This window comes from Apis florea, unplaced genomic scaffold (assembly GCF_048593485.1).
Source record: "Apis florea isolate Af1SG1 unplaced genomic scaffold, ASM4859348v1 contig_1615_pilon, whole genome shotgun sequence".
NCBI classification, from domain to species: domain Eukaryota; kingdom Metazoa; phylum Arthropoda; class Insecta; order Hymenoptera; family Apidae; genus Apis; species Apis florea.
Window position 1 is genome coordinate 2673986 of NW_028256416.1, and position 27858 is coordinate 2701843.

Sequence of the window (27858 nt, forward strand, 5' to 3'; positions counted from 1 at the left end):
ATAGATGCAACAAAATCGCAAGAATGGAATGGGTATGCAACGATATTGCAATCTAACGCGAGATACGCGAGATGCGGGTTAAAACGATGCACGTTTAAAGTATCGTCTTTTCATTACGTTTCCAAGTTAGGTTACCGTTCCCAGATTATCGTCCCTTTGTTTCCACGAGCTCGAGGGAAACGACGCGAATTTTTCGTGTGAATCTCTCCAGATTTCCATAGGTTAGTCGACTGTGGAAAATATTTTTTACCGATCCAATTTGGCAATCAACGCGGGAACGTTCGACCATCTTGCAGCACGCCACTCGGACTTTTACGGACTTTTAATTTTCCACGCGCCGCACTCGTTGTTTCCGAACATACACCACCGCAAAAACGGAAAGACAACCCTGTGCGGATGTTAATTGGAATGCTTGCAAAATCTAGAAGGTATAATGATCCTCGTTATATTCTCTGACCACCATTTCGCTAAAACTATTGGCTAAAAATGACAGAATCGATATTTTTTACTATTTCGTGAAGATATTATTCTTTGAAACAATAATTATAGATATTATTGCAGAAACAATAATTATTCTGCAAAATTTATTTTCTTTTGGTCCTCCGTTTTCTTCTTTCGAACGCAATTGAGAATGAAAAAAAAGTCTATCACAGTCTTTTGAAATATTCTTTTTAATCAAGATGTTAGAGAGAACTTTGCATTACGATCAAAATTCAAATATATGCGTCTATTCCCAGGATAAATTGTTAATTAAAAAAAAATTATTTCGTTTCCTGATCTCGGTTAAAAGAGAAGCGATTCCTTTTTTCTGATTTATAAATACTTAGGCCTCGAGCAAATCGACGTCGAAAATGAATTCTACGTTAGTGGAGATCGAATGAATCGAGTTCAATCGCTTGCTAATGAGCGGGGCTAACGTAACACGATCTCGTTTCATTAAACGTTTAATTTATTCACTCGATATCTTACAGAAATGCACAATTCTCTATAAACTAGGACGTTTACACGATCATTGAACAATAATTGTCGCTATTCATAACTCATAATCAACATGATATGACGCTCCATTAATTAAACAATTTATATATTATTAAATTATAATTCTGAAAAATAAATATCTCGCAAATAAATAAATTTATATATTTAATAAAATCGTTTTAACTCTTCTATGACTAGCTAATAATAAGGCAATTCTTTTTTTCTATACAAGATGGTTTGTTCGCTTTAAGAATACAAGAAATTTCTTAATTTCTTAAGAATGGAAATGGAACGATACGTTCGATAAGGCGTAACTTCAAAAAAAAAAACTTACTAGCGTTAAAATATGCGCAACATTGCAGTCAACGTGTTAATTAACGTTGTAAAGATAAAACGCGAAAAGAAACGCACAAGAAAGAAATTCACGCTCCGTCGAGCGAGCAGAAATTCGAAATACATCGCCCGAGTTTTCCACAGTGAAGATATACGTGCACCGAGATCGTGAAAAATTTAATTTCGTGATTAACGGTTCAGCAACGCCGGTCACAACGAAGAAACCGAGCCGTTGAGGAAGCTCGAGGAATTAAGCAATTCGTTCTCTTCGGATAAAATCGGTCGGTCGCCACAGATTATGAGTCAGAGGAATTAAAGCGATCCTCCATTGTTCCAATCCTATCTGGTTATATCTCCGCCGATTAATCTCGCCATTCAAATTATCATACAATCATAGAACTCACGATATCGAGAATTTATAAATTAACGATTGTTAAGAAATTATTAAAACAGTTTCTGATATGACATCGACAATTAAATTCGATGGTCGCATGAATAGTGGCCCACACATTTAACCACGGATCCTTCAATTTATTTGAAGATATTCCAAGATTTATTCGAAGATAAGAATAAGACAATACGAATTTTTTAATTATACAATTATAATTATCATTTTATTTGTTACGATTGCACTCTTTGCAAAAATCTTTATTAATAAACTGATAGAATTAATTCTATTCATTCATTATCTCTCTTGGAGCAAAGCACAAAGTCTCCCTGCTTCTTACCCGAATCCTTTCCTTCCACAGTTTAATACGTTATAATTGTGAACGAGAGTGTTGCACAAAACGCAATACGCCTTTTTCTAAATTTTTATATTCTCACCAGGGTAACTGGAAAAGATGAATCATCGTGGCTCGATCGCGATAAAAATTCACGTTGTATTTTCCTCCTCTGAACACTGTGCAATATCAATTTGCTCGCAACTTCTTGCCAAAGTGAATGCTTTCCAAACTTCCCCGTAACAATTAGAGAACTACTGATGAAATCGGACGATAAGCGATGAATCGGACGATCGTGCGACCAACGAAAAAAAAAAAAAAAAATTCGTATTCGAATCCAGAGAGATTTGCATGCAAAAATTTTAAATCATTCCAATCGCATCACGATGTGTTAAATTAAATATACGATTACGGGGCAGTTAAATACGCAAGTCAATTATTGAACGAGTCATCATAGTCCGGTTTATTAAATCTTTCCGTATAAAATATAATTTTTCGTGGTTGCTCTCGCTTAGGGAGAGATGAGTATTGTCCTCGAGATTTACAAATAATTATTCTCCGCGTTTCGATCTATTGCGCGTAACGAAAACGATAAAAATGTTCCATGTGACAGGAAATGTATTGAACGTTGTTGTTACATCTGCCATCCGAAGTGAAAATAACTTTCCATGCTGTTACTTTCTTTTACGCGAAGACACGATAAATCATCGTGACATTATTCATGCTGGATGGATCGAAATCGCAGAGAGTTAAGGTGGTCGTTTCTAATACATTCCCTCGGTGCATTTTTCTTCTCGATAAATCGCTGAATTTGTCCTAGTGAACCTCGATCGTTCCCGATCGACGAATGGCAGAATGTGATTTCTTGTACGTTCGCAAAGTGGACATTGCCGAAGGGACAGCATACCGGGTGACCTGACAATTAGGACTTGCAAGATTGGTTCTCGAAATAATAAGACTTGTTTTTCTTGGAACACGAGGGGAAAAAACTATACAGCATTCGAGACGTTTATAGAGTTCTAATCGCTTTCAAACGAAGGAATGGAAGTTTGTTATTAAATTCATAACAATTTGGATAATAAAATTTAATAAAAATTTCTGAACAGATAATTGTAATAATTGTCAAGTTTCATATGAGATATTTCTTTATCGAACCATTTTTTTATTGCTAACGAACTAACTGAACGAAATATTGGAAAAGCCAAACGTTACTTCTAATTTCTTCACATTCCTAAACAACTAAATCGAGTAAGTGAACTAATAGTGAGTATATTTAGAAAAAAAAATAAAAAATCGAATTTATTTACTTCGCAAAAATTTAAAAATATTATATATTTCATGAAATGATCTAAAAGGAACTGGATTTTAAAAAGAAGAAAGACGAAAAAGTGTACAAGTGACATTTGATTATCGAGAAAATAAATTAATAAAACAGTAGTGATTGAAAGTTCTGTGTGTCCAACGTGTGCTCTAGATTCACGAGCCATGGATGGCGATTGCAACAATCTCGATGCAGATCCCCTGGGGGCAACACGGATTCCCATATCTGCGAATGCTGAACACGCCAACGAGCTTAGAAAGTAAACTTCCATGTGGCAGAGCAGTAACGCCGACGGCTGTTACCTGTTTAATTATTTAATTATACGGACCACGGTGGCGGCAACCGTGTTACCGAAGAGAGCAAAGATCTAGCAACCCTTGTTTAACGTAACACAAATTGTAACATTGAATCGAAAGGAAGGCGTTAAATCTTGCGATATTAGATCTGAAAAGAATTAAAGTTTGCAAGTTTGTAATGGTGTACATTATCATATTCATTATCATGGAAATATAAAAAGTATTGACAATTAAAAGATATATGAATTATGATGTTCCATGAAAAAATTGATCGTATTACAATAAATCATTGTATTATTTCATTTTTTCAATCATTTCTAAATCAATCGAAATTACGTTGAGTTTATAATTCATTGAAAAGAAATTACTGCATATAAAATAACAATCAAGATATTTATTGTTTTATTTCCTTTTACCAATGACGCGAGCAATTTGATTTTTTTTTATTCATTTTAAAAACTTCTAATCTCTGAACTTAGAAAACTGATAAGTGAATTCTTCCATTGTATGAAAATTACCTCTAATTTATTATAACAGCTAAAACTTAGAGAATACTCCATGTTTTTGCCATTTCCTCTATAAAATAGTATGAATTTGACGAATTGACGAATACCTTTGGTTTAATAATAAGTCCATCAAATCAAGACAACTGAAAGCATTAAATTAAAACATATAAATGATGTAAACAAAAATTGCTTAAACTATAATTTCAAGGCAGGAAGTTACGAGATAATAATAAATCAAAAAAATGAAGATTTGCGCACATTGTAAGATTTACACATCTAGTAACTAATAACTTGTGTTAATGACTATTTTGCGCGAAAGTTCGGGCATTGATGCGTCTAAGAAATCTATCAGCTGTTCCGGTAAAACGCATGACATGAAGCACGCACGCAAAATTGCGAACTGATGCCACCACATGCATGAACTTTCATCGCGAAAGCGTGGCGATAGTTATAAAATATTGTATTACGTCCCGGAAGAAAATACGTGCAGGTTACCGCAACAGGGAATTGGTGCCTCGTAAAACTTTGTATTAAACAGTTCGTAACTAAATTGCACCGTTCAACTCGTGATCGAAAGTATACCGTTTCTCTTTTCTTTGTGAAACGGGAAATCTTTTGGCTACGCAATTTGACTAACGATATCGCTATTAAAATGTAGTTGTGCTATTTTTTTTATAAATATTTTTATAAGAAACATTTTTTTGTTCATTGAAAACAAACGGAATCTTTTACATGATTTTATTATCGAATAAAAATTATTCAATAAATTAATACAATATTTATTCGATTTAGTTTGAATATTAAAATCAATTCTTACGCTTCCGGAAGTATCAGCAAGTAAAGTGATATTCATTTTAAATGCAATTTCTTTGAATTTTCTTAAAATAATAAAAATTATTATTTATATTTTATATGTGGATTTCAATGATTCTGAAAGTATTCTTTCTTAAAATTTATAAGGATAAAAAATATAAAATGATCAAAATTTATATTTTAGATATTCTACACTAGAGGACGCTTTTGTAGCTTTTGTAGCTACTATATTACAAATGGCCGCTACCTCAAAAAACAATATCGTGATCGCGGGAACGAGAAAACTATATTTCTCATTTTCTTACCTAAATTCAACGTTTCCACGCATTTAAGTTCACAAGATTAGTGGTATGCTTTCTCTAGATAATAATGAATCTCATCAGGATGAGGTATGCTGTTCGTAATCGATTTTAAAGTATTATAAAAAAATGTATTCTTTGAATTTTAGGTTATATTATCTGTCAGTGACATTTTTTCTTTGTACATATTTTCAAAAACGCAATCTATTTTATTATTTTATTATACTTATAAAAACTGGTGTTCAAATTCAACGATATGTTATGTCTTTTTTGTTTTTTATATTTTTAGATTGAAATTTATATTAAATTGAAAATAAATATTATTTATAATATATTTTTAGTTATTAATAATATTACCCTTCCTTAAATATTTTGTAATTTTTCTAATAATTATATATAATAAAATATAATAGGCTGAAATATAAATATTCTATAGGAAACCACTAGTGAAAATGGATCTGATGATTATCCAAGAATACCTGTTTCTATGGATGGACCAAAAGAATGGACTTATACAATGAGAAGACATATGCAGGTATATTGAATGCATATATTTTATTAAAAAATACTTAAAAAAATATATAGTTTAAATCAATAGTTACCTTGTATTAGGAAGTGGTACCTGGATTATATCTTGGTCCATATAGTGCAGCTAGCCGATCAAAATTACAATCTTTGATAGAACATGGCATAACTCATATAGTATGCGTTAGACAGGATATAGAAGCAAATTTTATAAAACCCAATTTTCCTGATAAATTTAAGTATGTATTATATAAAATTGATTAATTCACATTCTTAGAAATAATTATTGTTTATCTATGCTAATAATGAATGTTATAGATATCTTGTTTTAAATATTGCTGATACAGCAACAGAAAATATTATCCAACATTTTCCAAAGGTAAAAGCTTTTATTGATGAAGGTTTAAATTCTGGTGGCCAAGTTTTAGTTCACGGAAATGCTGGTATATCAAGATCTGCTGCATTAGTTTTAGCATATGTTATGGAAACATATGGTCTTTCTCAAACGTAAATTCTTTCTTTTTTTATTTTTATAAAATTTTTTATATACTTCATTTGAGAAATTATTAAAAGTATATTTTTCTAGATGTGCATATGCAATAGTACAACAAAGAAGGTTTTGTATAAATCCTAATGAAGGTTTCATGGCGCAACTGAGAGAATATGAACCAATATATCAAGCTCAGAAAACATTAAAAAGTAAACAACAATGTTTATTGAGACAAACAACCAAAAGAACTATCCATCAAATGGATACTGAAAGAACAGAGGATAAATGTGATACAATGGATAGTTGACTACTTTTTTTGAGAATGCTGAAAATACCAAAAGACTTACTTTAGGTTAGATGAATAAACTTAATAAAAAAGTAACATTTTTTACGTCGACGCATTTTAAAAGATATCTAAATATATAGATATCTAGCAAAATTAAAGGGTATTATGTTATTTAATATTTAAAAATTTTTAATTCATTGCAAAATGACATATATTAAGTAAATTTAATTATCTAGCTCTAAAAGTTTTTATCTTTGCTTGAAATTAAATAATATCACATAAAATAAGTAATTTATAAATTAACATGAGCTTTATATATTTTCATAATAATTCCTATTTAATAATTTTATTTTTTATTTTATAAAATGTCCAAATTTGTTATATATTTGAAAAAAGAACATTTATTATTTATTGTTATAATATAATATATTCTTATTTTACATGTATTCATTTCAATAAAAACTGTATGAAATTCTTGTATATTTTGTACATTAAAATAATTCATATTATGAAATGTATAAAATTGACATTTTTAGTCCTCTTTGTATTTATTTCATACAATTTTTGTAAAATATATACTTCTTTGAAAATAATTATAATATATTGTGAAACAATAGTACCCATTTAATATCTATTTAATTCGAGCCGGAATTAGCACGCAAATAATATCTTCATTATTTTCATCTTTAAGTTGCCATTTTACAGTAACACTCACCTATAATTTAATAATTGAAATCGATAATACAAAATATAATATAAAAAACAGATTAATATATAATTATTGATAGTACCTTAGGATACGATTTATGCACGGGTAATGTATTTTTATAGTGATAAGTTTCATCCTTATTTAAAGGACATGTAATACCAGAATCAGGAGTTTGACAAGCATCTGCATTTGGTAATGGGAAAGGTATAGGAATATCCATTACAATACCGTGCACAATTGCATTAACTTTTGAAACATCTTTTTCTGTAAAAATGTATTTTCTTTTTTTAACAATGCTATACTTAAAAGAAAGAAAATACTTAAATAAAGAAATATACTAACCGAGCGTAAAATCGATTCGAATTGTTGCATTCGTATCTGGTATTAAGTCACATACACTTTTGGTCATATCACAGTCTAAAGTTATAGACGTAAGTTTTCCCACTTTTGAGCCTATGTAAACAAGATTATTTTTTAAAAATAAATCAGATTAATTTTAAGTACTACTATTTTTTACTTTTTACTAAGTTATAGGCTACAAAAGTTTGAAGTTAATATACTCTTATATATTCGTACATACTTTTTACGTAAATAAATTAATATATGGTAGTGGCGATTCTTCAGACAAAAAGGTATATATCATGACTTTCAATTTCTAAGATAAGAATTTCCGTTATTTTTACGATTATATACAATTATATTAATTGTATGTTATTTAATCAATAATTAAGTAAAATTTAGTAAGATGAATTTTTTAAAATTAAATAAAAATAATTATATCTTTATTTCTAGCAATATAAATTATAAATTATAAAAAGAAAATTAAAATTATTAATTATTAATTTGAACTTATAATTATATTAAAATTATTTTTAATATATCTAAAAACGAAATAAAATATTTATTAAGTAGATAATAAAATTTTTATCATTAAAGAAAAGATAAGTTAAATTATCAACATAAACGATTTCGATTGTTTTGTATTTACAAAGAATTTTATGATATTGCAGGTAATTAATAAATAATATTTATAATAATGATATAAGTAACTTAATATTTCATATTTTTCTTCTAATTTTTTTAAAAATTACTGATACTGATTAACTATTCAGAATATTATCTAATATAAAGAAAAAGAATAAGTTTTTATATTTGATTTTTAATTTATATAATTATACTATGTTTATGTATTCTTTTTATTATTTTTTTTCACGATAATATATTTTGTATTGTATAAATTTTGTAACTGAAGAAAATATTTATTAGATGATTAATTAAATTAGTGAAATCAAACTTACCACAATCATCGATATTAATGGCTCGATACATTGGTGAGAAGTACAAGCATACGATAAGAATTACAGCAATCATTCGATACATGTTGTTCCTTTGGAGTCCAGGCAGCTATTAAACTTGTACGCTTATACAGAGTTCTCTATCGAAACAAACATTTGCCTGCTATTCTCAGCAGACATCACGTCACTCATACTATTCTTAAATTACGTATCTTACGCAGCAAATTACCATCTGCTTCTTACAATAAACATATTGCTATACACTTTTATTTAAAGCAATTTTCAATATGTAGGAAATAATGATTGTTTTGATTTACATATTGTACATATTGGATTAAAATTTATACATTGATATATATAATTATTAGTCATATATAAATATCATATTCTGTTTTCATAAAAAAAAAATTAAATAATATTAAAATTTTGTCTTTGTTGATATAATCATAATGATTACAATATTTCAATCACTATATCCATATGAAAAAAATTTCTAGATAGAAAATTATTTATTATTATTTATTTTACCTGTAATTTAATTTTACACTTAATTAATTCTTGTTTTTATCACTTTCATAATACAGACAAGGTATAATATTTAATAGAATTTTATGTTTCATGTTCTGAAATACCGATCATGTAAAAAAAAATAGTGTTCAGTACGCCCTCTATGATTTAGAATAATAAGTATAGGAATTATATATAATTCAATCACAAAAGTTGGTAAAGTCAATAGATTTTAAAAATAATTTATTTGATGACATGTTTTTTATAAATATATTTTTACATTATATAAATTATAGATCTTTGAAAAGATCTTATTATTTTTTTATTTTATTGTAAATATGTAAATTTATAAATTAATTCTATAGAGAAAATATACACAAAAACAATAGCAAAATAAAAATAAAAATACTATATTAATAGTCAATTAATATATTAATTGACTATCAGAGCCATCTCTTGAGTGATTTTAGAAAGATATTTTTAGTCAAATAGACAAAAATACTTAAATATTGTAAATATTGTAAATCTTTTAAAAATATATAATAGATTCTGGAATAATTTTCAAGAAAATATTAATAAGCAGTATAAAATTAATAAATTTAATGAATTATATTTCCATTACATCAATAAATTATGAAATTTATAAATAATAAAACATTCATAAATAATAAAATAATAACGTATAATATTAAAAATTATAAAATTATAAAGGAAATTAAGATATTCATTCGAAATATATAAAGACGTAAATGTTTATATATTTCGAACTATACCGTCGATGCGCGATCTTGGCCGTCGACTTATAGTTACTCGTGGGGTAGGGATAAGCCACAGTTACGCGTCGACAGGCACACCGTTTACACGTATTCGTGCTTTCGATATCGTTTCTAAATTAATTTAATTTATAATTAAAAACATAATTTAAAACTTTGCAAGAATATAACATACATATATTTTTATTTACAAATGTGTAAAACGTTATTATACATTTTATTTACGACTGTTTTATTATTTTATAAATTAATCTATTTTTTGAATATTTAATATTTTCCAAATTAGGTATTATATATTAAATAATTATAAAGTGAGGAATTAAGATATACTTTTGAAAGAGAAATGATAATTTTTTTATAATATCGTGAAAATATCTAAAAATATGATTTCGAATAAAATGCATTGTATCATTTCTTCCATATAACATAGAAAACTGTTTCTTATGTAACACGAAAATTTCTTTTATACTTTTTTGACATTTCTCTTATTTATATTAGTTTTAGATTTTTGTTTTTAGGAATTGCTTAATACAATATTTATATTCGCGGAAAATTGTATATTCAATTAATATCCAATATAACGTTTGTGATTATGCATCAAGAACAAATAGATAATAGAAATAAAACATTATATTACAAATTATAATTATAAATAAAACATATAAAGAAAAAATAGGAAATAGAAAAATATAATAATAGAGCAGAAATATATCATTAACATTACTTAAAATATTTTTAGAAAGTTGTTTCTTTCTCATACTCAAGAGATGGCGTAGTTAACTCTTATCCTATTTCTATTTTTCTTCTATATTTGCTGTTCTTATGTATTTAATTTCATTTATGATATTCTAAAAATAGTGTTAATTCCATAATTTATCCCAATATTTTCTCTGATTGCTTGGTATAGATGAAAAAAAAAACACTCTTATTTAAAATATATTAATATATATTTAATAAATAATATATTTAAAAATCTTAAGACTAACTTGTTTATTTGTAGTTCAAAAAAGTTTGAATAAAATAAACCTATTACAGGTGGGAAAAATATTTAACACGTACAATTAATATCACCATGTATTTTGTTATATATTTACAATTTGATAACAGAAATGTTAAACGTAACAGGTAGCCTTGCCTTCGGCCGAAAGATTTGTTTTAGGAATCTTCTCAGTGGAACGCGAGGCCAGCTAAAAATCACATAAATATAATAATATTCGCCATAATAAATTCATTACAATCCATAATATGTGTATTTAATATATGTTATTTAAATTTCCTTAAACATCTGTTTAACCGGTTCAGTATGTCTCTTCGCCATTATTCCCTTCTTTACCGATCATGATTTGTTTCTTAATTAAATCTACTATTATTTCTTTCATCTTTAGTCTTTAGTATATTCGGATTGTCCATACTTAATGATATTTATTACGTAACTTTTTCACGAAATTCCGCAAGTCATCTTAAAAAAGACTTTATTTGATAACGAATATTTTTCCAGTTGTTTCTATGCATTCACAATGATACTAAAACTGATCGATAAATTTTTCGATCGTTATCATTCAGGCGAGAATATCATAAACACATCCTTTGATTTATTTTTTTTAATAGCTTAATTGTATGTACAAAAAAATTTTGATTTTCTTTGTTTTGTATTAACACATACTCTTTTCTTCCTTAAGCTCGGTCTTCATGTGATGGTTTTATAAAAACAAGATTTTAAGTCGATCAACCATGAAAACTTCCTTTAACATGTCTGTTATTCAGATGGCGCTTTTGTGATTAAAAAGTTTAAAAGCGTTTCGTGGCTTTGATTTTCATCATTTCATTTATCGTATAAATAGTAATAGAAATAAATATTTAATTTTCGATTTCATTGTAAATAGTTTGATTATTCGATAACAGTGAAAGTGTTAAATTCTGTTCTGTGATTGACTCTTTGGAGCAAAATTTTCGAATGTATTGAAAAAATCAATCTATTGAACAACTTTAACAACAACTATTACATCGAACAAAGTGATAAATTAATGGGTAAGTCTAATAGAAAGGATTCACATATTAATATATAATACTTTAGATCAGAATTTCATATTTAAATATTGTTTCTTAGCTAATGATAAGCAATAAAAATATGATAATAAATTATGTGGAAGTAATAAAAATATAATATTTTAAATTATATATATTATTGATTTTTTAGAAAAATTATAAAATATTATTAAAATTTAAAATGATGCTTCAAAGATTCAAATCACATTGGAGCTTTGAATTTGAATCGACCGATCGGAATTCTTTATCTTTTTTTACGTGAATTTACATGTTCAGTGGCAGTGTATTACGCACGATAACAGATTTATGTTAATCTTTATGTTACATCTATATGTATTTATTTATTTTTACAAAAAAATCACTTATATTTTGGATCCGAATGCGAATCGACTAATTTATTTTATTATAAATTTTTTTTTTCCTCTTTCAACGACTCTATCGTCGACTTCCTTTAAGATAGTATTTTAGAAATCTTAATTAAATCCACATTCATGGTATATGGTTATTTTTAACACATTTGCTTAACCAATAACCATGTTTGTGTATCATCGATTCGTGGACTATATAGCTCGATTTACATTGGCAATTTATTTACTTGATACAATCGTTATTATACAGCTTGTATTATAATTCGATCATACTGTAATTAAATTGGTAAAATATGATATTAAATAAAACATAAAATTCAAACATAATATTTCAAATTTTTATCAAATTATAGTAAAATAAAATAAAATAAAAAAATTTATTCAATTATTTTGAGAGTTAGATTAACAACAATATATTATAATGAATTATTCTTATAAATAAAGGAATAACAATTTTTATTATAATATGTTTAGATTAAAATCTATCAAAAAAATTGAATAATGTTTGATTGAACAAATGTAAATCGAGCTTTTTTGCACACGATCATTTTCACTCCATTTTCACTCGTCTTTTTTTTCTTTTTATTTTTGTCAATAGTATATTCGTGATAATTCGAATGAAATGAAAATTTTCTCGCTGAGAGATTTATATGTTACCAAAAGCGTAAAAAAGATGGTAATTATCCATATATCGTTTTACATAAATGTTCATCGTCGGAACGGCACATTTCGAAAGCGTCGTTCAGTTTGATTTTATTTGATGAAATGATATCATTCTGAATTACGGTATTATAACAATGAGACGAAGTTGAACGACACCGTTCATCGACGATCGAAGCTTTTGATTGGCAAAAGAGAATTCGTTATATCAATATATGTAAATCCAGATATTTTAATTCCATTTTTATGATCGAATGGAATTTTACGATTTTTTAATCTTATTTTCTTATATTATGTAGTTATAATATAATTAAAAAATTCACGTTCGAAAAACTTCCTATTTGAAATGCCATGATAGGCATAGTTTTTATTATTTTTTTTAAAATTTTATATATAAATTTTAAATATCAATTACTGATAATCCTAATTAACTTAATGATAATTCCTTTGTAGTACAGTGCTTGGAGCTCGTTCAATATTGACTGAATATATTTAAACAGAGATTTATTTTAAAGATCATAATAGCAAAAAATGGACGGTCCATTGTGTCTTATGCGAAGGAGGCACCTAATATCTTAAATAAAAAAAGAATAAAAAAAAATGAAAACGATTTTAATGCTCGATTGATCTATAATATTCAAATATTTTTTATCAGACAGAATTAAAAGATTCTTTGACCAATCAAAGGCAAAAACGAGTCGACTCGTCGATGAACTTTTTTTTTATTTTCACAATGAAGATCTGAGCGATAATGATCTCGCACACACCGCGTAACGTTTATAGTCAATCGTAAGAGGAAGAAAATGAAAAACGAAATGATGAAACGAATATAACGGACGATCAAACTGTACGCGACACGAATACATGTCTTCTTAGAAAGTAGCAAACATGTTTGGCTTTCACTTATGGTATAAATTCACTTTTTTGTCTTTTTTCTCATTAAATATATACAAGGAACATCTAACATCGTAGTGGATAGCGTATGATACACGAGTCTTCATGCTCGATTTTTTTTTTTTTTTGTTTTGAGCGTCTCTTCCCTTTCGTAACACGTAGAATTCATTATTACCGACTAGCTAGCTGATCATACTCGTTTGATGTCATCGTGCGAAACGAAATTCTTTCTCCTCCGACTCGTAAAAATCGTAGAAAGAAAATCGTCGATCCTCGTAAATTAACGTTACCGAGAATTTCGATTTTATTGATCATATATATTCACGATTCATCTACCCATTCTCGATCACGATGAGGTTCTGGTATCCGTCGATGAACACGCGACTCATTTATTTATTTATTTATTTATTTTTCATCTCTATCAGAAAATCTAGAGGGAAATCTACTCGTATAAAATTCAGTTTTCGAATTTCCTCTATTCACACACTTCGTTCTCCGATTCCTCTACAAATCTTCTTTCTCGCTCGTCAGATATCCCTCTCTCGATCTTCTTAATAATAATTTCATCGTTCAAATTAGCCTTCTCGAAAGAATTTGCTCGAAGAAAGTAATATTTCATTTTCCTCTTCGGATAATCAACACATCTTCATCCTCAAACTTAATTATTCTTCCTCGACGAATACCGGATACTCCTATACCCTTTATAATCTTCAATTGTTCCTTCAGCTTTAAGCGAAAGCTCGGTTCACCCCCCTCCGTTGGTTTTTGCGGCGCGTCGTCGTCAACTGGACGATGGAAATGGAAAACGGTAGAAGCTTTCAGGCCAGGTGCCAGTCGAGCGTTGCTCGCTCTTAATTTGGATGGAATCTTCCTGAAAGGAGTTCTCCCATTAACATATTTTTTTATTTTTTATTTTTATTCTCATCGGGCAAAGGCTCGACTGGCACAGACGAGACGGTATTTCGCTGTTGTTTAAAGTAACGTCGATGCCGTAAGAACGTCCGGCACGACTGGCTTCGGAGGGGGGTCCAAACATCACACTCTCATCTCACTCATCGTAGCCTGGGACACGCGACTCGACACGGTGGCATTTTGCAACAGGGGCTGATTCTCGGGTGGGCTCTTTGCTCGAGGGGGTGGCGGGGCTCTTGGTACTGTCAGATGTATGGACCCGTTTGGTGGACCCTGAAATTTTTATATATCGTTAGAAAAGGGAGAGAGGAGAGAGAAGAGAATCTAATTCGATCTTCGAAACATCGATGCTTCGGCTCGAAATGATCAAGATGAAAGAAATTAAGAAGGTGCATGGAACAGAAAACTTACTCTCATGAAACTCATAAAGTGATCTTCAGATAACAATCGAAACAATATTAGAAATAATAGAGGAAATAAATTTTGTCTGGTTAGTTAGATTCGCATCACGTCCATTTCCAAGTGAGTTTTAGTGAATCCTGGCGAGAAAAAATTTTTCAGAAAAAACGAAACGGATACTAAAAAAAAAAAAAAAAAAAAAAAAAAAGAATGAAAGTTCTCGTTTTAAGAAAGTTCATCGTTTTGATCGTGATCCCCATCGAATCTACGGAAATTCGTTAACGAGATAAAAGGATGATATCCCTCGGTCGTTGAAATAATCACCGCATCGTGAAACGTCAAGAAGAAGCTTTCCCTGGTGTAAATTTCACCTGGCTAGACTTTAGCAGTTTTAAAAGCCTCTTAATAGGATTATGAGCGGAACTTTCAAAGGCCGTGGCTCGTTAAAATGGTGGAAGTTTTTTAAATCAACAGGACAAGTACAGGGAAAGATCTTTGATTTTAACGTCACGAATAAATTTGCTGTTTATACTTAATAAGGATTACCAAGTAGCTTGATAGTTTTATCGTTTTGTTTTAAGAAAAATTTCGAATAAATTGAACGCCTTCCACTTGACACAAATTAATCGAACGATATAATACAAGCGAAAATAAATAAAAGAACAGAACGATAAAAATAACGATGAACTTTTACATTGCTCTAATCTACCAATGACAGACTAAAACGTTCATAAACGTTAGGAGTAAAATGACTCTCACTTGGGTTTGTGCATTCATGTCCTGTATGACGGAAGCTCGGGGAAGAGTGGCATGCTGTTGCTGATGTTGCTTTTGATAATGGTGTTGATGAGGCAACGTGTGAGTTCCCTGGCCCTGTTGGAGAAGCGTGTTGGGATCGTTTGGAGAGCCTTTCATAACGTTCCTGGAACGACGATCGATCGTTACGAGCTTCGTAGCAGTAGTTAGGGATTATGTAATTATTGGTCAACTAAATGCGTCGCTACATTAATGTCAAACAAGAATCATGCAATAGAGTGTATCGAGGGAAAAGGTGGTCATCGATGATGTGGAATACCGAAGGGATGAAAAGCTTATTTACACCATGAAACGAGAAACTGTTATTACTCGAGAAATTATGCACGTCAAACGTACTCTTTTTTTTTTTTTTTCTTACGAATGAAGATCAAATCTAAGAATGACGATAAATCTCGTTGCCAGAAACGTCGTGACCACCTTTTCATTGATCTCTTCCACCGTGTATTCGATTACTATACTTACGCTACTTCTTTAAAAATTCAATCGATACGAAGACACAAATAATCAACGTTAATTTCGCGAATATCATTGTCGCAGCAAGTGGAAGAAAGATCGATACGAGGGATGGTTTTAAAAAAAGAAAAAAAGAGAACTCTACCTTCTCAGCATCTCATTCTCAACATCGACGATAACTTGGCCGCCCCCAGGGAAATGAGAGTGTGGCGGAGGCGGCTGTTTGAGTTCGGAGAAACCTCGTGGTCCGCACTGTTGATTCAATATTTGTTGCTGTTGAAGGCTTTTTACCTCGAGCCTCGTTTTGTCCCTTTGATAGTAAACCCCCGCAAATATCAGCACGTTCAAAATCAGCAAACTGCATCCGATCGCGATCGTCACGCTCAAAGCTGTCGAGTACGCGGCATATCTACGAAAAAAAAAAAAAAAAAACATTAATTATTTATTATATCCACATCTTTATCGATATCTTTCAAAATCTCTCTCAATTCTTTGAGAATCAATAAAAGGAATAATGAAACACAAATCTCACAAAAATACTTCGATCATCGAAGATTCATTAAATAATACTTCGATTATGTACATTATATATTGGTTTTCGAATTTCGCCATGTTGCTTCAAAGGTAAGAAAGATAATGGAAAGATTCTTTATTATTAACGTTTTCATTACGTGGAATTGAAATTTTTATCACGTACCCAGCTGCATCCAAATTGGCCAGGGTGTCTATACCGGTGTTATTAATGTTCTGCAAATTCGTGGTCTGAATGTAACTGACGCACGTGGCAGCATTGTAATCCGTGGTGGTCGGAGGTTCGGTGGTTACGTTCTTCCTTTTGAATTCCTCGCTGATTCTGCTCAGAGGATCCGGCCTCACCGATCCGTCGTAGAGGTTGGGATCCGAGTGTCCCCGGAACAAGTTGTGTCTCGAATCAACGTCCTCCATTCCGGCTCGATGAAGTTCTGGGACGAGGCGAAGCCAAACGGATAGTTGATGGGCTCTGTAATGATTCTTCATCTTTGGCCTCATGCCTGCAAGCAATGAAACGGACGAGTAGAAGAGAGTTGGAAAGAAAAAAAAAGTGTAAGATCTTTTGGGAAGGATACAAGAATTTTTACGAGTGACGAAGTTAATCTTTAAATCTCTCTTCAACAGCGTTCATCATCTCGTTTTGTCTCAATGAGGATTTTATTATTAATACTTGTCGGGTTCGGTTGATATTTTTTTATCCATCGATTCAATGGATGGTAAAATACGAACGACGAGTTATGAAATGGCGAGTTAGTTACGCTGATAATCTTTTAAACAGTTTTTGAAAGACGTAGCGTGTATACAATATCGTTAACGGGGCGCAAGACGGGGGGAGAGGAGTATTCATAAAGCGTGCTTTATTAAAAAAGTTTTAGAAATCGCCTCATCGGAATCTTCATTGTACATTATTAACGTTCTGAAATCCTCTTGACGAGTAATGAAGAATTTACGACCCCGTCATACAACCTGCCTCTCTACCTTAGTCACAACCGAATTTATAACGAAAAGCATCGATGAAAAGCGTTTTTCGAGAAAGGAAAAAAAAAAAAAAAAGAAAAATTCCGTGAATGAGCTGACCGAATGCAACTTTGGCAGAAATTTCATTCGAACAAATTCGAATTGCGTAGTAGTTGTGTTGTCAGATTTAAAGAGATCTTCTTTTCTTTCTTTTTTTTCTTTCTCTTTTCGTCGATATAAATAAAGAACGATTCTCCGTTTAAAACCTATCCTTGGCGAGTAGGAAACGAAGTATATTCCTTTATAATATATATATAACCTTTATAATATTATAATATATATGTATAACTTAGCATATCGTAGTGATATTCCCTGATGTATATGTACAGAAAAAGGGAGGGGGGGAGAGAGAGAGAGATAATCGGATTAATGAGAAAAATTCAAAGATTAAAAGAACGGAATGGACTTTTTATATAATTATTCCGGATTCCACGTGTATACGTTCATAACATCTCTGACATCCTATAATTTTGTTAGATTTCATACGCATCTGCTTTTGATGTCGGATGTGGATAGCGAGCGGTTCAGTGGTCGTCGTAGTTTTGTCGACGATTTTCCGTCGCGTTGTACAGCGTTGAAAGATCAGGGTTGTTATTCGACTCTCGAATAACAGGACACGGATACGCGTAGGTGTCGTGGTTGAAACCGGGGACGAGCGAAATTGGATAGAAATTTGGAAATTGCTAGAAAAGTTATGGATCGAGGTTGGCTGGAATTGGAATAGGAGAGAGAAACGTTAATCAGATTCGATTTTTGTGCGGAAAGGGCGGTTTCAAAGCAAAAGGGTGATTAAAGCGAGTCGAACGATTGATGAATTTGTCATTACATTAAGCGACGCGGAAACGATCGACATTTCCAATATTTTTCTGCACCAAACAATGAAATTAATGAAAGTAATCGGTTTATTTATCGATATTCGGATGCGATACGATTTTGATTTATTTAGAGGAAGAGAGAAAGAGATAGAATATTTTCTTCTTTATGATATGCATATTTTTATATATATATATATATATAGAGGAATTCATTTCTCTCTATATTTTCACTCGAAATTTCTCGTATTATTAACAAAATTTTGTTATTTTTAATACGGAAAAATAATAAGTGGAAAAATTATTTTAATTATTAAAACATTTAATTATTTTTCTTTTATAAATCTCAATTTCTTTCCTATTATAATTATTTTCTTTTTCTTTTTTTATTTTTACCTGCAATATATTTTTCCCTGATTTTTCTTTCGATCAAATCAATTTAAGCATCCGTCACAGACGCACACGTATTTACGTATGATTTCACGTATTTTTAATTGGGCGTGGTTCCGTCGAAAACTCAAACCGTGGAAAATTCACAATTTACGATCAGAATTCGCGAAATATCGAAGAATTTACTGTTATTAATCTTTCCAATTTACGAATGTAGTCGCTTGCCAAATAGTACGAGTTTACTTAGCACCCGGAAACAGACGTGAAAAATGATATTGGATGTGATGATTATTGCATACTTCCGCTATGTTTGATTTTCTACATCGTATACGTTTCATCCTTTGATACGAGAATTTCGTTTCACGATATGAAAAAGTGGATTTTCTTTAAGCTTAATGCCGTAATCATATTCTACGGCACGTTCTTCTAGAAAATCGTTATGGGAAAAAAAAGAAAAGAAAAGAAAAGAAAAGAAAAAAAGATAGAGAGATAAAAATAATGAAATCCACGCTCGTGTACACTCGTGTCGAGCAAAATCTGCCCTACAAAGAAACAAAGCATCGTTGGAATATCAGCTCTGATAAAACTTGTTCATAGTGAAACACGATAGCGACGAGAATCAGTGAACGGTGAATTCAACTGATAATTACTTAATCTTCTTACTTCTCTCTCTCTCTCTCTCTCTTTCTCTTCTTTCTCTCTCTCTTTCCCTCCCTTTTTTTTTCACATGCAACAGCCGTGGCCGATCGAAAATTGGACTTCACGGTCGCGTGAATTTTTCGGATTGGCCTTCACGTGCTTTTTTTTACAAGAGGGACGACGATTTCTTTCTCAGTCGGTTATCGGCCGATACAGTTGACTGTTCCCAAGTGATAACGACCGACCCGCTCGTTCCATTCAGCCCGTGCACGTCTGATCACCGATAAAATTCATTTTTCTCCCTCTTCTCGCTCTTCCTATTCGGCCCGAATACCGAAGGGACCGTGATTCCATTTTGTCCAAGAGGTATAACCAGAAAGTCGGAAGTAATTCACACGACTTTCTATTTACGGTTTAAATCGCTTCCCCGATATTAAGTCGAATCATCCAATTTTTAAGATCGTTTCCTTGCAATATTTTTTGGATATTCGCAATTTTTTCCCGATCGAACGTAACAAATCGTCATCGGATTTCGACGAGCGATCGGAGAATTTTTCTCAATGATGTTTCGTCGAATCCGAGGATATTTATTACAAGTTGTCGGCCTCGAATTCCTCGATAACCGCGCACGAGATTCCTTTTCAAGCCCGGCTCTCGCAAAACCGGGAAGAAGAAGAACGATCGAAGTAGCGAGCCGCCACTCCGGATTACTTCGGATAGATTTAATGTGATTTATCGCAAATCGAGCCGCTCTAACCGCACTTAAATATTGATGTATGCGGTGTCAGAAATATTCGTGGCGCGCGAGAGGTTCGAGTCGGTCTCACGTATGGATAGTCACGACACCGAGTTGGAATATTTGACAACGGGGAAGGGGGAGGTCACGTGGAGGGAACGCTTTTAAGAACGAGCGAATTTCTCTCCGCCTCCACCATATCTTTAATAGTGTCGAATTTATCGCAAAATGGCGGTGATACGTACGGGTGGAGGAAGAAACGAGCTAAGCGAATTTTCTCCATCATTTTTCCGACGCTTCCACGAACGCCGTTTCATCGGTACATTCGCTCTTGAATTGTCTCTCGACACGTTTTTTCGCGGCATTCCGTGATATTCTTCATCGATATTCGAAGACTTGGTTTTTCGCCTCCTCCTTGGATAAACGAGGACGACCAATTTTCTTTTCGAAAGAATAGAAGTTTTGAATATTAATCTGGAAAATTTTCACTTTTCTCCTCAAACTCGTTCCCGATGCGATCATCGATTTGATTGTTTGTGAGAATAATTAAAAAAATAATCCTTTAGAAGAATTCAACAGGGAATGGAGAAATTTTTATAGAACAGTTGGATTTCTTCGGATTGTTATTTGCGAACTTCTTAGAAGGAAAAACGTAGACGAAACTCTATAATTTGAGGATGTTCTTATTGTTGAAATCTCTGAAAAGACACTCCAGTCGATGAAATAAGCCAGAAAAGCTGGTATATGTGCCTCGTATATAGAGCTAACGACTTATTCTTTTAAGACCCGCTAAAACTTCTGAAGGACATCTTTCCTCCGCAGACGCCATATTCTCTCGACTTCTCGAGAGTCTTTCCCGGGAATATTCCGGAATTTGGCCCGCTGCACAAAATAAAACCGGTAGAAACGTAGCAGATAAATCGTGGCATAAATGTCAACACGTGTCTCGCGGTATTTTCTGCTTCTGTCGCGATGCGCTTCATCTCCTCGTTCTTTTCTTCCTTCGCTTTTACGGCTTTCATCCACGTTTCGGTTTGTAGTTTCAAATCCAGAACCATCTTCTATCTAACCTTCTCTCTTCTTCCTCTTTTCCTTCTTCTTTTTTTTCAATAATTCTTCGAATCCTTTATAACAAATTACTGTAGAAAGTTGATTCACAGCCTTGTCAGATCCATACTCGATCAACGAGATCGAGAGCAAAAACCTGTATCTCAAAACCTGTATGACAAATCCTCGCGTTTCTTTTTCTCGATATCTTTTTTTGCATCGACGAGTCGCGAAAATCATCTTCGAACAACCAGTGAAATCTGTGCTTTATATTCTTATTTTTAAATAGAAGCTCAGGTTAAGAAAAAACGATTGATTCGACAGAGGAAGAAATAAAATTAGATTTACCCCGTGTTTTATGCTTTCAGAGCTACAGCTTTGAAGTTGATGTTCAAAGCTCGACCCGATTCGATTCACTTACCCTTCCATTTTTCGATTTCTAATCCTCGAAACAATTCGCTGGCCGAGAATTTTATCGGCCGAATCGTCGGCAAGAAACGAGGAACACGTACACTCGACTTTCCACGGTGAATTTTTCTCTCCACCTTTTCGTTAAGCACAATTTTTAAAGACACGGGATTCGTGTTTTCCCCCTCTTGTATTAAATTCCCTCGAAAAGTGGGAGGACGACTTTTCCATCTCGTTACGTATTCCTCCCCGACGATCCTTCCTCCCCCATCCTTTTTACACGCTTTTCACATTATCCGATGAATTTTTTAAATCGCCGTCATTTTCCGTGTTTAATTCATACACCTTTATTAAATCTGACCCGAAGAAGGACCAGTTTCGAGTTCCGTTAATTAAACTCTACCCCCCTCGACGAATACTTCCGACCGTTTGAAATACGATTTCCCGTTTGGAAAGACGCTTCGAATCCCGCTCGTCGGGTAAGAAAACTCATCCCCTTCGTCGTCGTAACGATCGAATTCGAGGAGAAAAGGGAGAAGGCTCCGCGTCTCTCTCGAGTAGAATCCTTTCCTTTCCTCCCTGCTTCGGATCCGCCGAAAGCAAGGGAAACAACGTTACGTGTCGCGTGATCTCGGAATTGGATTTCCATATCGATGCCTCTCTCTCTCTCTCTCTCTGTCTCCCTGCAAATCTCTCGCCTTCTCCCCGAATCATTCGCAAAGGATCCCCAGCTTTTCCATTATTCCTCTCTCCCTCTTTAATGTTCTCGAGAATCGTTTCGAGAGGGAGACGAATAAAACGAGGCAACGAGCGGAAATGGATTTTCGAACGCACTTTTCCGGAGGAGGAGGAGGAGGAGGAGGTTATCTCGGGAGAAGGGTTACGAGCCGTGATATTAGATCGTTGGGTTAAGATTTGCCGCGCAGGATCGACTTTATGACGCGCGCGTGACTTTTTCACCCGCCGCCAGATTTAGGATCTGGCGAAAGTTGTCGTGTACGGCGCACTGTGTACGGCCGTGTTTATAGCTGCAGAAGAGGTCGATGGCTCTGATACCATGGTCGTAAAAATCCGGAAACGCGTGCGAAATTTAACCACGAATCAACGTGTCGACGTGTTCGGATATATCCACTGCTTCCGCTGTTATAATCACTTTGCGATTATTTTGTCGTTCGATCGGTTAAATTTGAGCAGCTCGCGCTCGATTGGATTGGATATCAACAGGTATTAACGGAAAGCACTTTATTACTTGAACTTAAACCCACGATATAAACACGAAATCGCAATCGACACAAATTATATATATCGTATTCCGGAATTCTTTCATCAGATAGATACTCGTTTCGATCAAATCCACCGCTTGGCAAAGATTCATGGACCCGATCTTTACATTTTTTTTCTTTTCCATATCCCATAACAGGCGCATAATTTATTCTCGCCACTTATAAGTAGTAGTCGAGCATCTTCGCGATGCCCCTCTCAGATGCAACGTACGTTACGTCCATTACGACTCCGCTTTTCGCCGTTTTCCTTCTGGAATCTCCTCTTTTTCTTTCTCCAAGAGCCCTTCCCTCCCCCACGAATCGAAAGCCGTTGCGCGAAGATCGACGAGAAAACGCATTGCATTCCATCGATATCGTTTGAATCGGAAAACCGCTTGAGAGAAATCGCGTCGAATCGTCGCGGAACGAGACAGAGAGTCACACAACTATCTGTGATTGTGACATTTGTAATTTATCGAGAAACGAAAATATAAGCAAGGTCGAGTATCACGATCCAATATTCGATTCTTCTCGAGATCGATGAGAGTTTTTCTCTCCGCGTCCTCGGCAGAAATTGATACAACGTTGTTTCTCGCGGATGTCGTGGACCGAGCAACGTCGATGTCTGGCCGCTGGCAATGCCACCGGCTTCCGGTTAAAATTATTGCCGGAGTTGTCGCTATTAACGGAAATGCGGAGCTGGGAAACCATAGAAGCCGAGAGCCGTGCTGGAATCGTCCTCTCGAAATCCGTGAAAGCGGTTACACGACGGCAAAACGACCGTCTACTCGCGAATTGCATTCCCCTTTGTCCTCCGCTCTCTTGTCTCTCCGTTTCATCACAATCCCGACCTCCCTTCTTTTTCTCTCTTTCTCTCTTCACTGTCGTCTACTCTTTATAGTTTTGTTTTCCGTAGCCACTTTAAGTCCGCTGAATTGCCCCGATAATTGTGTAACCGCTTTAGCTTTTATGCGATTTTTCATAGCATTTCACGGTCGATGGAGCAGCCCGTGGTGGAAAGGGGAGCAACCAACGGGTACTTTTAACGTAGCAGTTTTAGAAATCCTCCTTCGTGTCACGAGCCACGTCCACGGCTTATCGTTTTTTTCACGATCCTTCCCGTTGTGCGATTTTTTATTCCCGATTTTTGGCCATTTTCGCCCGCGAAGAAATTCGTGATTTTTGTATAAATAATATCGATGCTCGATAGAGGTTGAGCAGCTCATTAGCTATACACGATTTGGTGATTTGTAAGAATTGAAAATAACGAACAATTAACGAGTGTACACATTTACATAATTGCAGAATTTTACCGGAAAAAACGGGGAATTCTATTATTCATAAGATTGCGCTTTCTACGTTTCTCTGTATAAAACTGGCTGTATGCGTTAAATGACAACGACGCTCGAGAGACTTTCAGTTCTGGGCGCCATTAAGAAAAAGTGTTTCAGAACTGGAGGAATAAAAGGATCGTAGAAAACACCTTTTTCTAAGTCGTTCGAGTTCTCCGCGTTTCTCGTGTCTTTTAACGGCGATCCAGTTGCGCAAGAAAAACGAAATTTCTGTCCGATCTTCTATAATCAGAATCGAAATTCTCGTCAATATATTTCTGATCGAGAATCGATAACAAAATGTTGAATTAATCTTACGTAATTTGAAGTCGCACGAGGCAAATTTACACGACGCTTACAATATCGAAATCTCGATGTCGAAATCTCAAAATTCGATCGAAGGAGAGATCGATCTTCCTCGAGCGAGAATGAAAGGAAGGATCACATTTATTTATTCGCTCTATCACGACCATTCTATTAAGCGTTCTGTTTCCTCGCGGGACAACCGATCGTCTCGCTCGCAACATCCTCACGTAGTCAGTCGTTCGCCATTTGTGGTAATTGTCGAGGTGGTCTCAGGATCACAGAGGGACTCGAATCTCAGAGGCTTGGAATCCCTACAATCTCGCACGTCCCACGATTCACCTATATCTCCATTTTCCCCGCTTCGTCTCCTTTCGTCCGTTCTTTTTCACCCAGAAATTTCTTTTTTTCTTTCACTCATTCTTTCTCTACTCAAATAAGCATGTTTCTCTCTTAATTCTCTAACCTCGACTCGATCAGATTATTTTTTATTCTCCCAGTGAAATTGTTTCCAGGGAAAAGAATTTCTCTTATTTCCACTTACGTTAAAAGTTATTTTTTTTTACAAACGGAGAGATAAAAAAACACAAATAAAAAAAATGTAAGAAGAGATTATTCGAAAAAGAAGGTCGAAAAGGAAGGACGACCGTCCTAACTTAGGTCAAAACTTGAACCTACGATCTTTCTGGAAAGAAATATGGAGCCGATCGTTCGAAGTTGAGCGGCTGATTTACGTGTCGTCGCGCACTCCTCGTCTCACGTCCGCCGATTTGATTTGCGTTCATGGCAATTTGGTGGCTGGAACGGGATAAGCTTGGCCACCTGGGGGATTGCCGACGCCAGTATCGTGACTCAGGAATGACTTCCTACGGTGAATTCAAAAGCAGGAAGGATGCGATGGAATGAAGGAGGGTAATGGAACCCTTGGGGATGGTTGGGCTCGCATTCCACGTGGCTGATAGGAACAGCCTTGAAATTCTACGCTTCGCTTCTCTGTAATAATCGTAATCGAGTGATCTCTCGCGAGAAGAAGAAGAAGAAGAAGAAGAAGAAGAAGAAAAGAGGAAATCAATGCCTCGAAGATCGATAAAAAGGAATCGATGAATGATCCAAAGAATTCTTTCTTTTGTTTCCATCTCTTCGACGATAGAACACAATGTGAAATTGTTTCGTTGGAATTGTAATCGTCGAGTTTTCGTTTTAATCCGCGAGCGTCGTTAAAATTACGAGTCTGTTCCCTCCACGACGCGTGATCACCAGTCCAGCTTCTAACTCGAGCATCTCACTTCTTGACCCGATTTCCCTTTACCCCTCCCCATCTTTTCCCGCGCCGCCTATTTAGCTTTCTTAAGCGTCGTTGAAATTGTGCACTCGTTGTCACGCGTCGATCACCGCCATTCGACTTTCAACCGTTTACCTGACCCCGTTTTCCTCGTCGTTTCGCTGACTGTATGTATCGTCTCCTTTGTCCTTTGAGTCGACAAAGATTCTCTTCTCTTTCAAGCTGCGAATCGATCGAATGTTCTTCTTCCTCCTCGTTTTGACGCGTGTTGCGAACGACAAATACGCTCGTAAACCGGCCAAGCCAGGTCTCCAGTTGCAAATTCTAAATGTTCAAATTTATATCGCAGGCGATCCTGTGCTTGGTCGAGGATTAATCAGCATTAATTATCCAAAGATAGCAAGAAATTACGGAATCTTGGCAATTTTCTTTCCCGATTGTATTTCATTCCGCCAAGCCGCGTATCTAATTCGCGCATCTTTCGTCCTAATTTCTATTCCTCGGCGAGGAATATCCACGAAGGAAGGAAGGAAGGAAGGAAGAAAGGGCGCTGTTTAAACTCGTGGATCTACTAATTCGTAGTTTTTGGGGCGGACTCGATTCACCACTTCTCTAATTAGAAGTTTCTTTCCTCGACTCGCATCTTGCAACTCTCTCCTGTTAGAAATTTAGCCTGGTCGTCTTTCCCCATTCGTCGTAGACGAAGAGATTTCCTTCGCGTCGAGGCGAAGGGGAGGGGAGGGGGGGGGAATATATATGCGAGACATTTTATCACGAGCTCGCTCGATTACGCGTTTCCGTTAAAAAGCAGGCGATTCTTAACACAGTGGCGATCACAGAAATCACGCTCCTGAACGTGACGGTTCACGCTCGTGGAATAATCTGGAAAAAGTTAAACGTCAAATCGGGGACAAGCACGTTTTCCTTTTCCTTACCTTTCATCGTTCTCTGCAATTATTTCTCTCTCTCTCTCTCTCTCTATTTTTTTTTCTTTTTCTCTTCCTGCCCCTTGCCTTACCCTTACCAGCGAGGAATGAATTTCTCGCGGCTCACGAGTATCCTTCAGCAAACCATAACGAGGAAAGTTCCGTGCGAGATAACTTAAAGAGGATAATACAGAGTCTAGCACGATTCTATCCTGGTGGAGAAGCTTGCGGCGGATTATTGGCGTGTGAATACGTAAACGAATCTTTTCTCTTTTCTTCTTTTTTGTTTTTTCCCTCTCTTGAAATTATTTTTAGTGGAAATGGAAGGATTTCCACCGGGGGGATTATTTTCACTTGATTATCGTGAGAATTGTTTAAACGTTTTAAAGAGATTCGAGTATATATATATATATGTGTACGTGTCTACTTTTATAATCCAAAGAGAATCGGATTAATCGGATCAGATGCATCCAAAAAGATTTTTCCTAGATTTTAGAGAATATCGTAGAGCAGAGAATACATACGATCGAGAAAATTGGAATTTTGAAATCGAGGGAGGAGCGAGACTTCCAAGAATTCATTATTCTTTTTCCATTCAACTGTTCATTTATTTGTGCGTATCGGGTTATTTATTTCTCTTCCAACGACCGTTTGATTTCATCCAAATGCATTAACTGTGAACAGGAATCGAGCGTAAACGCGAGTTACTTCGAGTTCCGTGTTCATATCCGGTTCCCAGCCGGTTTGTTTCTTGCAAGTGTTACTTCGCAGGG

At 34.0% G+C, this 27858-nt stretch overlaps 3 protein-coding genes across 11 annotated transcripts in view; 1 reads left to right on the forward strand and 2 right to left on the reverse strand.

The window, feature by feature from the left end:
• The first annotated feature begins 5153 nt into the window (after window positions 1-5153).
• LOC100869326 (serine/threonine/tyrosine-interacting protein) lies at window positions 5154-7092 on the forward strand. The gene is made up of 5 exons (XM_003690234.4): window positions 5154-5358; window positions 5705-5803; window positions 5881-6032; window positions 6112-6300; window positions 6380-7092. Exons 1-5 carry the CDS (start codon window positions 5320-5322, stop codon window positions 6588-6590), a joined length of 690 nt encoding a protein of 229 aa, XP_003690282.1. The 5' UTR covers window positions 5154-5319; the 3' UTR covers window positions 6591-7092.
• On the reverse strand, window positions 6944-9527 carry LOC100869454 (NPC intracellular cholesterol transporter 2 homolog a). Of its 5 annotated transcripts, none has more exons than XM_086905407.1 (5): window positions 9102-9527; window positions 8577-8808; window positions 7621-7731; window positions 7361-7542; window positions 6944-7284 (listed from the first exon to the last, which is right to left on the reverse strand). In XM_086905407.1, the coding sequence occupies exons 2-5, from the start codon at window positions 8656-8658 to the stop codon at window positions 7201-7203; spliced, it is 459 nt and encodes a 152-aa protein (XP_086761533.1). In that variant the 5' UTR covers window positions 8659-8808; window positions 9102-9527; the 3' UTR covers window positions 6944-7200. The 5 variants fall into 5 exon arrangements, with proteins under 5 accessions (XP_086761533.1, XP_086761548.1, XP_086761537.1 ...); XM_086905422.1 differs by having other exon boundaries at window positions 8577-8713; window positions 9102-9255; XM_086905411.1 differs by having other exon boundaries at window positions 8577-8805; window positions 9102-9255.
• A 1386-nt stretch (window positions 9528-10913) lies between these two features.
• Window positions 10914-27858, reverse strand: part of NLG-4 (neuroligin 4) — a 213339-nt gene continuing 196394 nt past the window's right edge. For 4 of the 5 annotated variants that reach the window (XM_086905447.1, XM_086905433.1, XM_086905431.1 and 1 more), the window contains 4 exons: window positions 17099-17432; window positions 16547-16810; window positions 15892-16054; window positions 10914-15006 (listed from right to left, as the gene is read on the reverse strand). In XM_086905447.1, the coding sequence (XP_086761573.1) occupies window positions 14857-15006; window positions 15892-16054; window positions 16547-16810; window positions 17099-17432 (911 nt within the window). In that variant the 3' untranslated portion in view covers window positions 10914-14856. Of the gene's footprint in view, window positions 15007-15891; window positions 16055-16542; window positions 16811-17098; window positions 17433-27858 lie in introns of those variants that run through there. The other variant, XM_086905440.1, reaches the window with a different exon arrangement.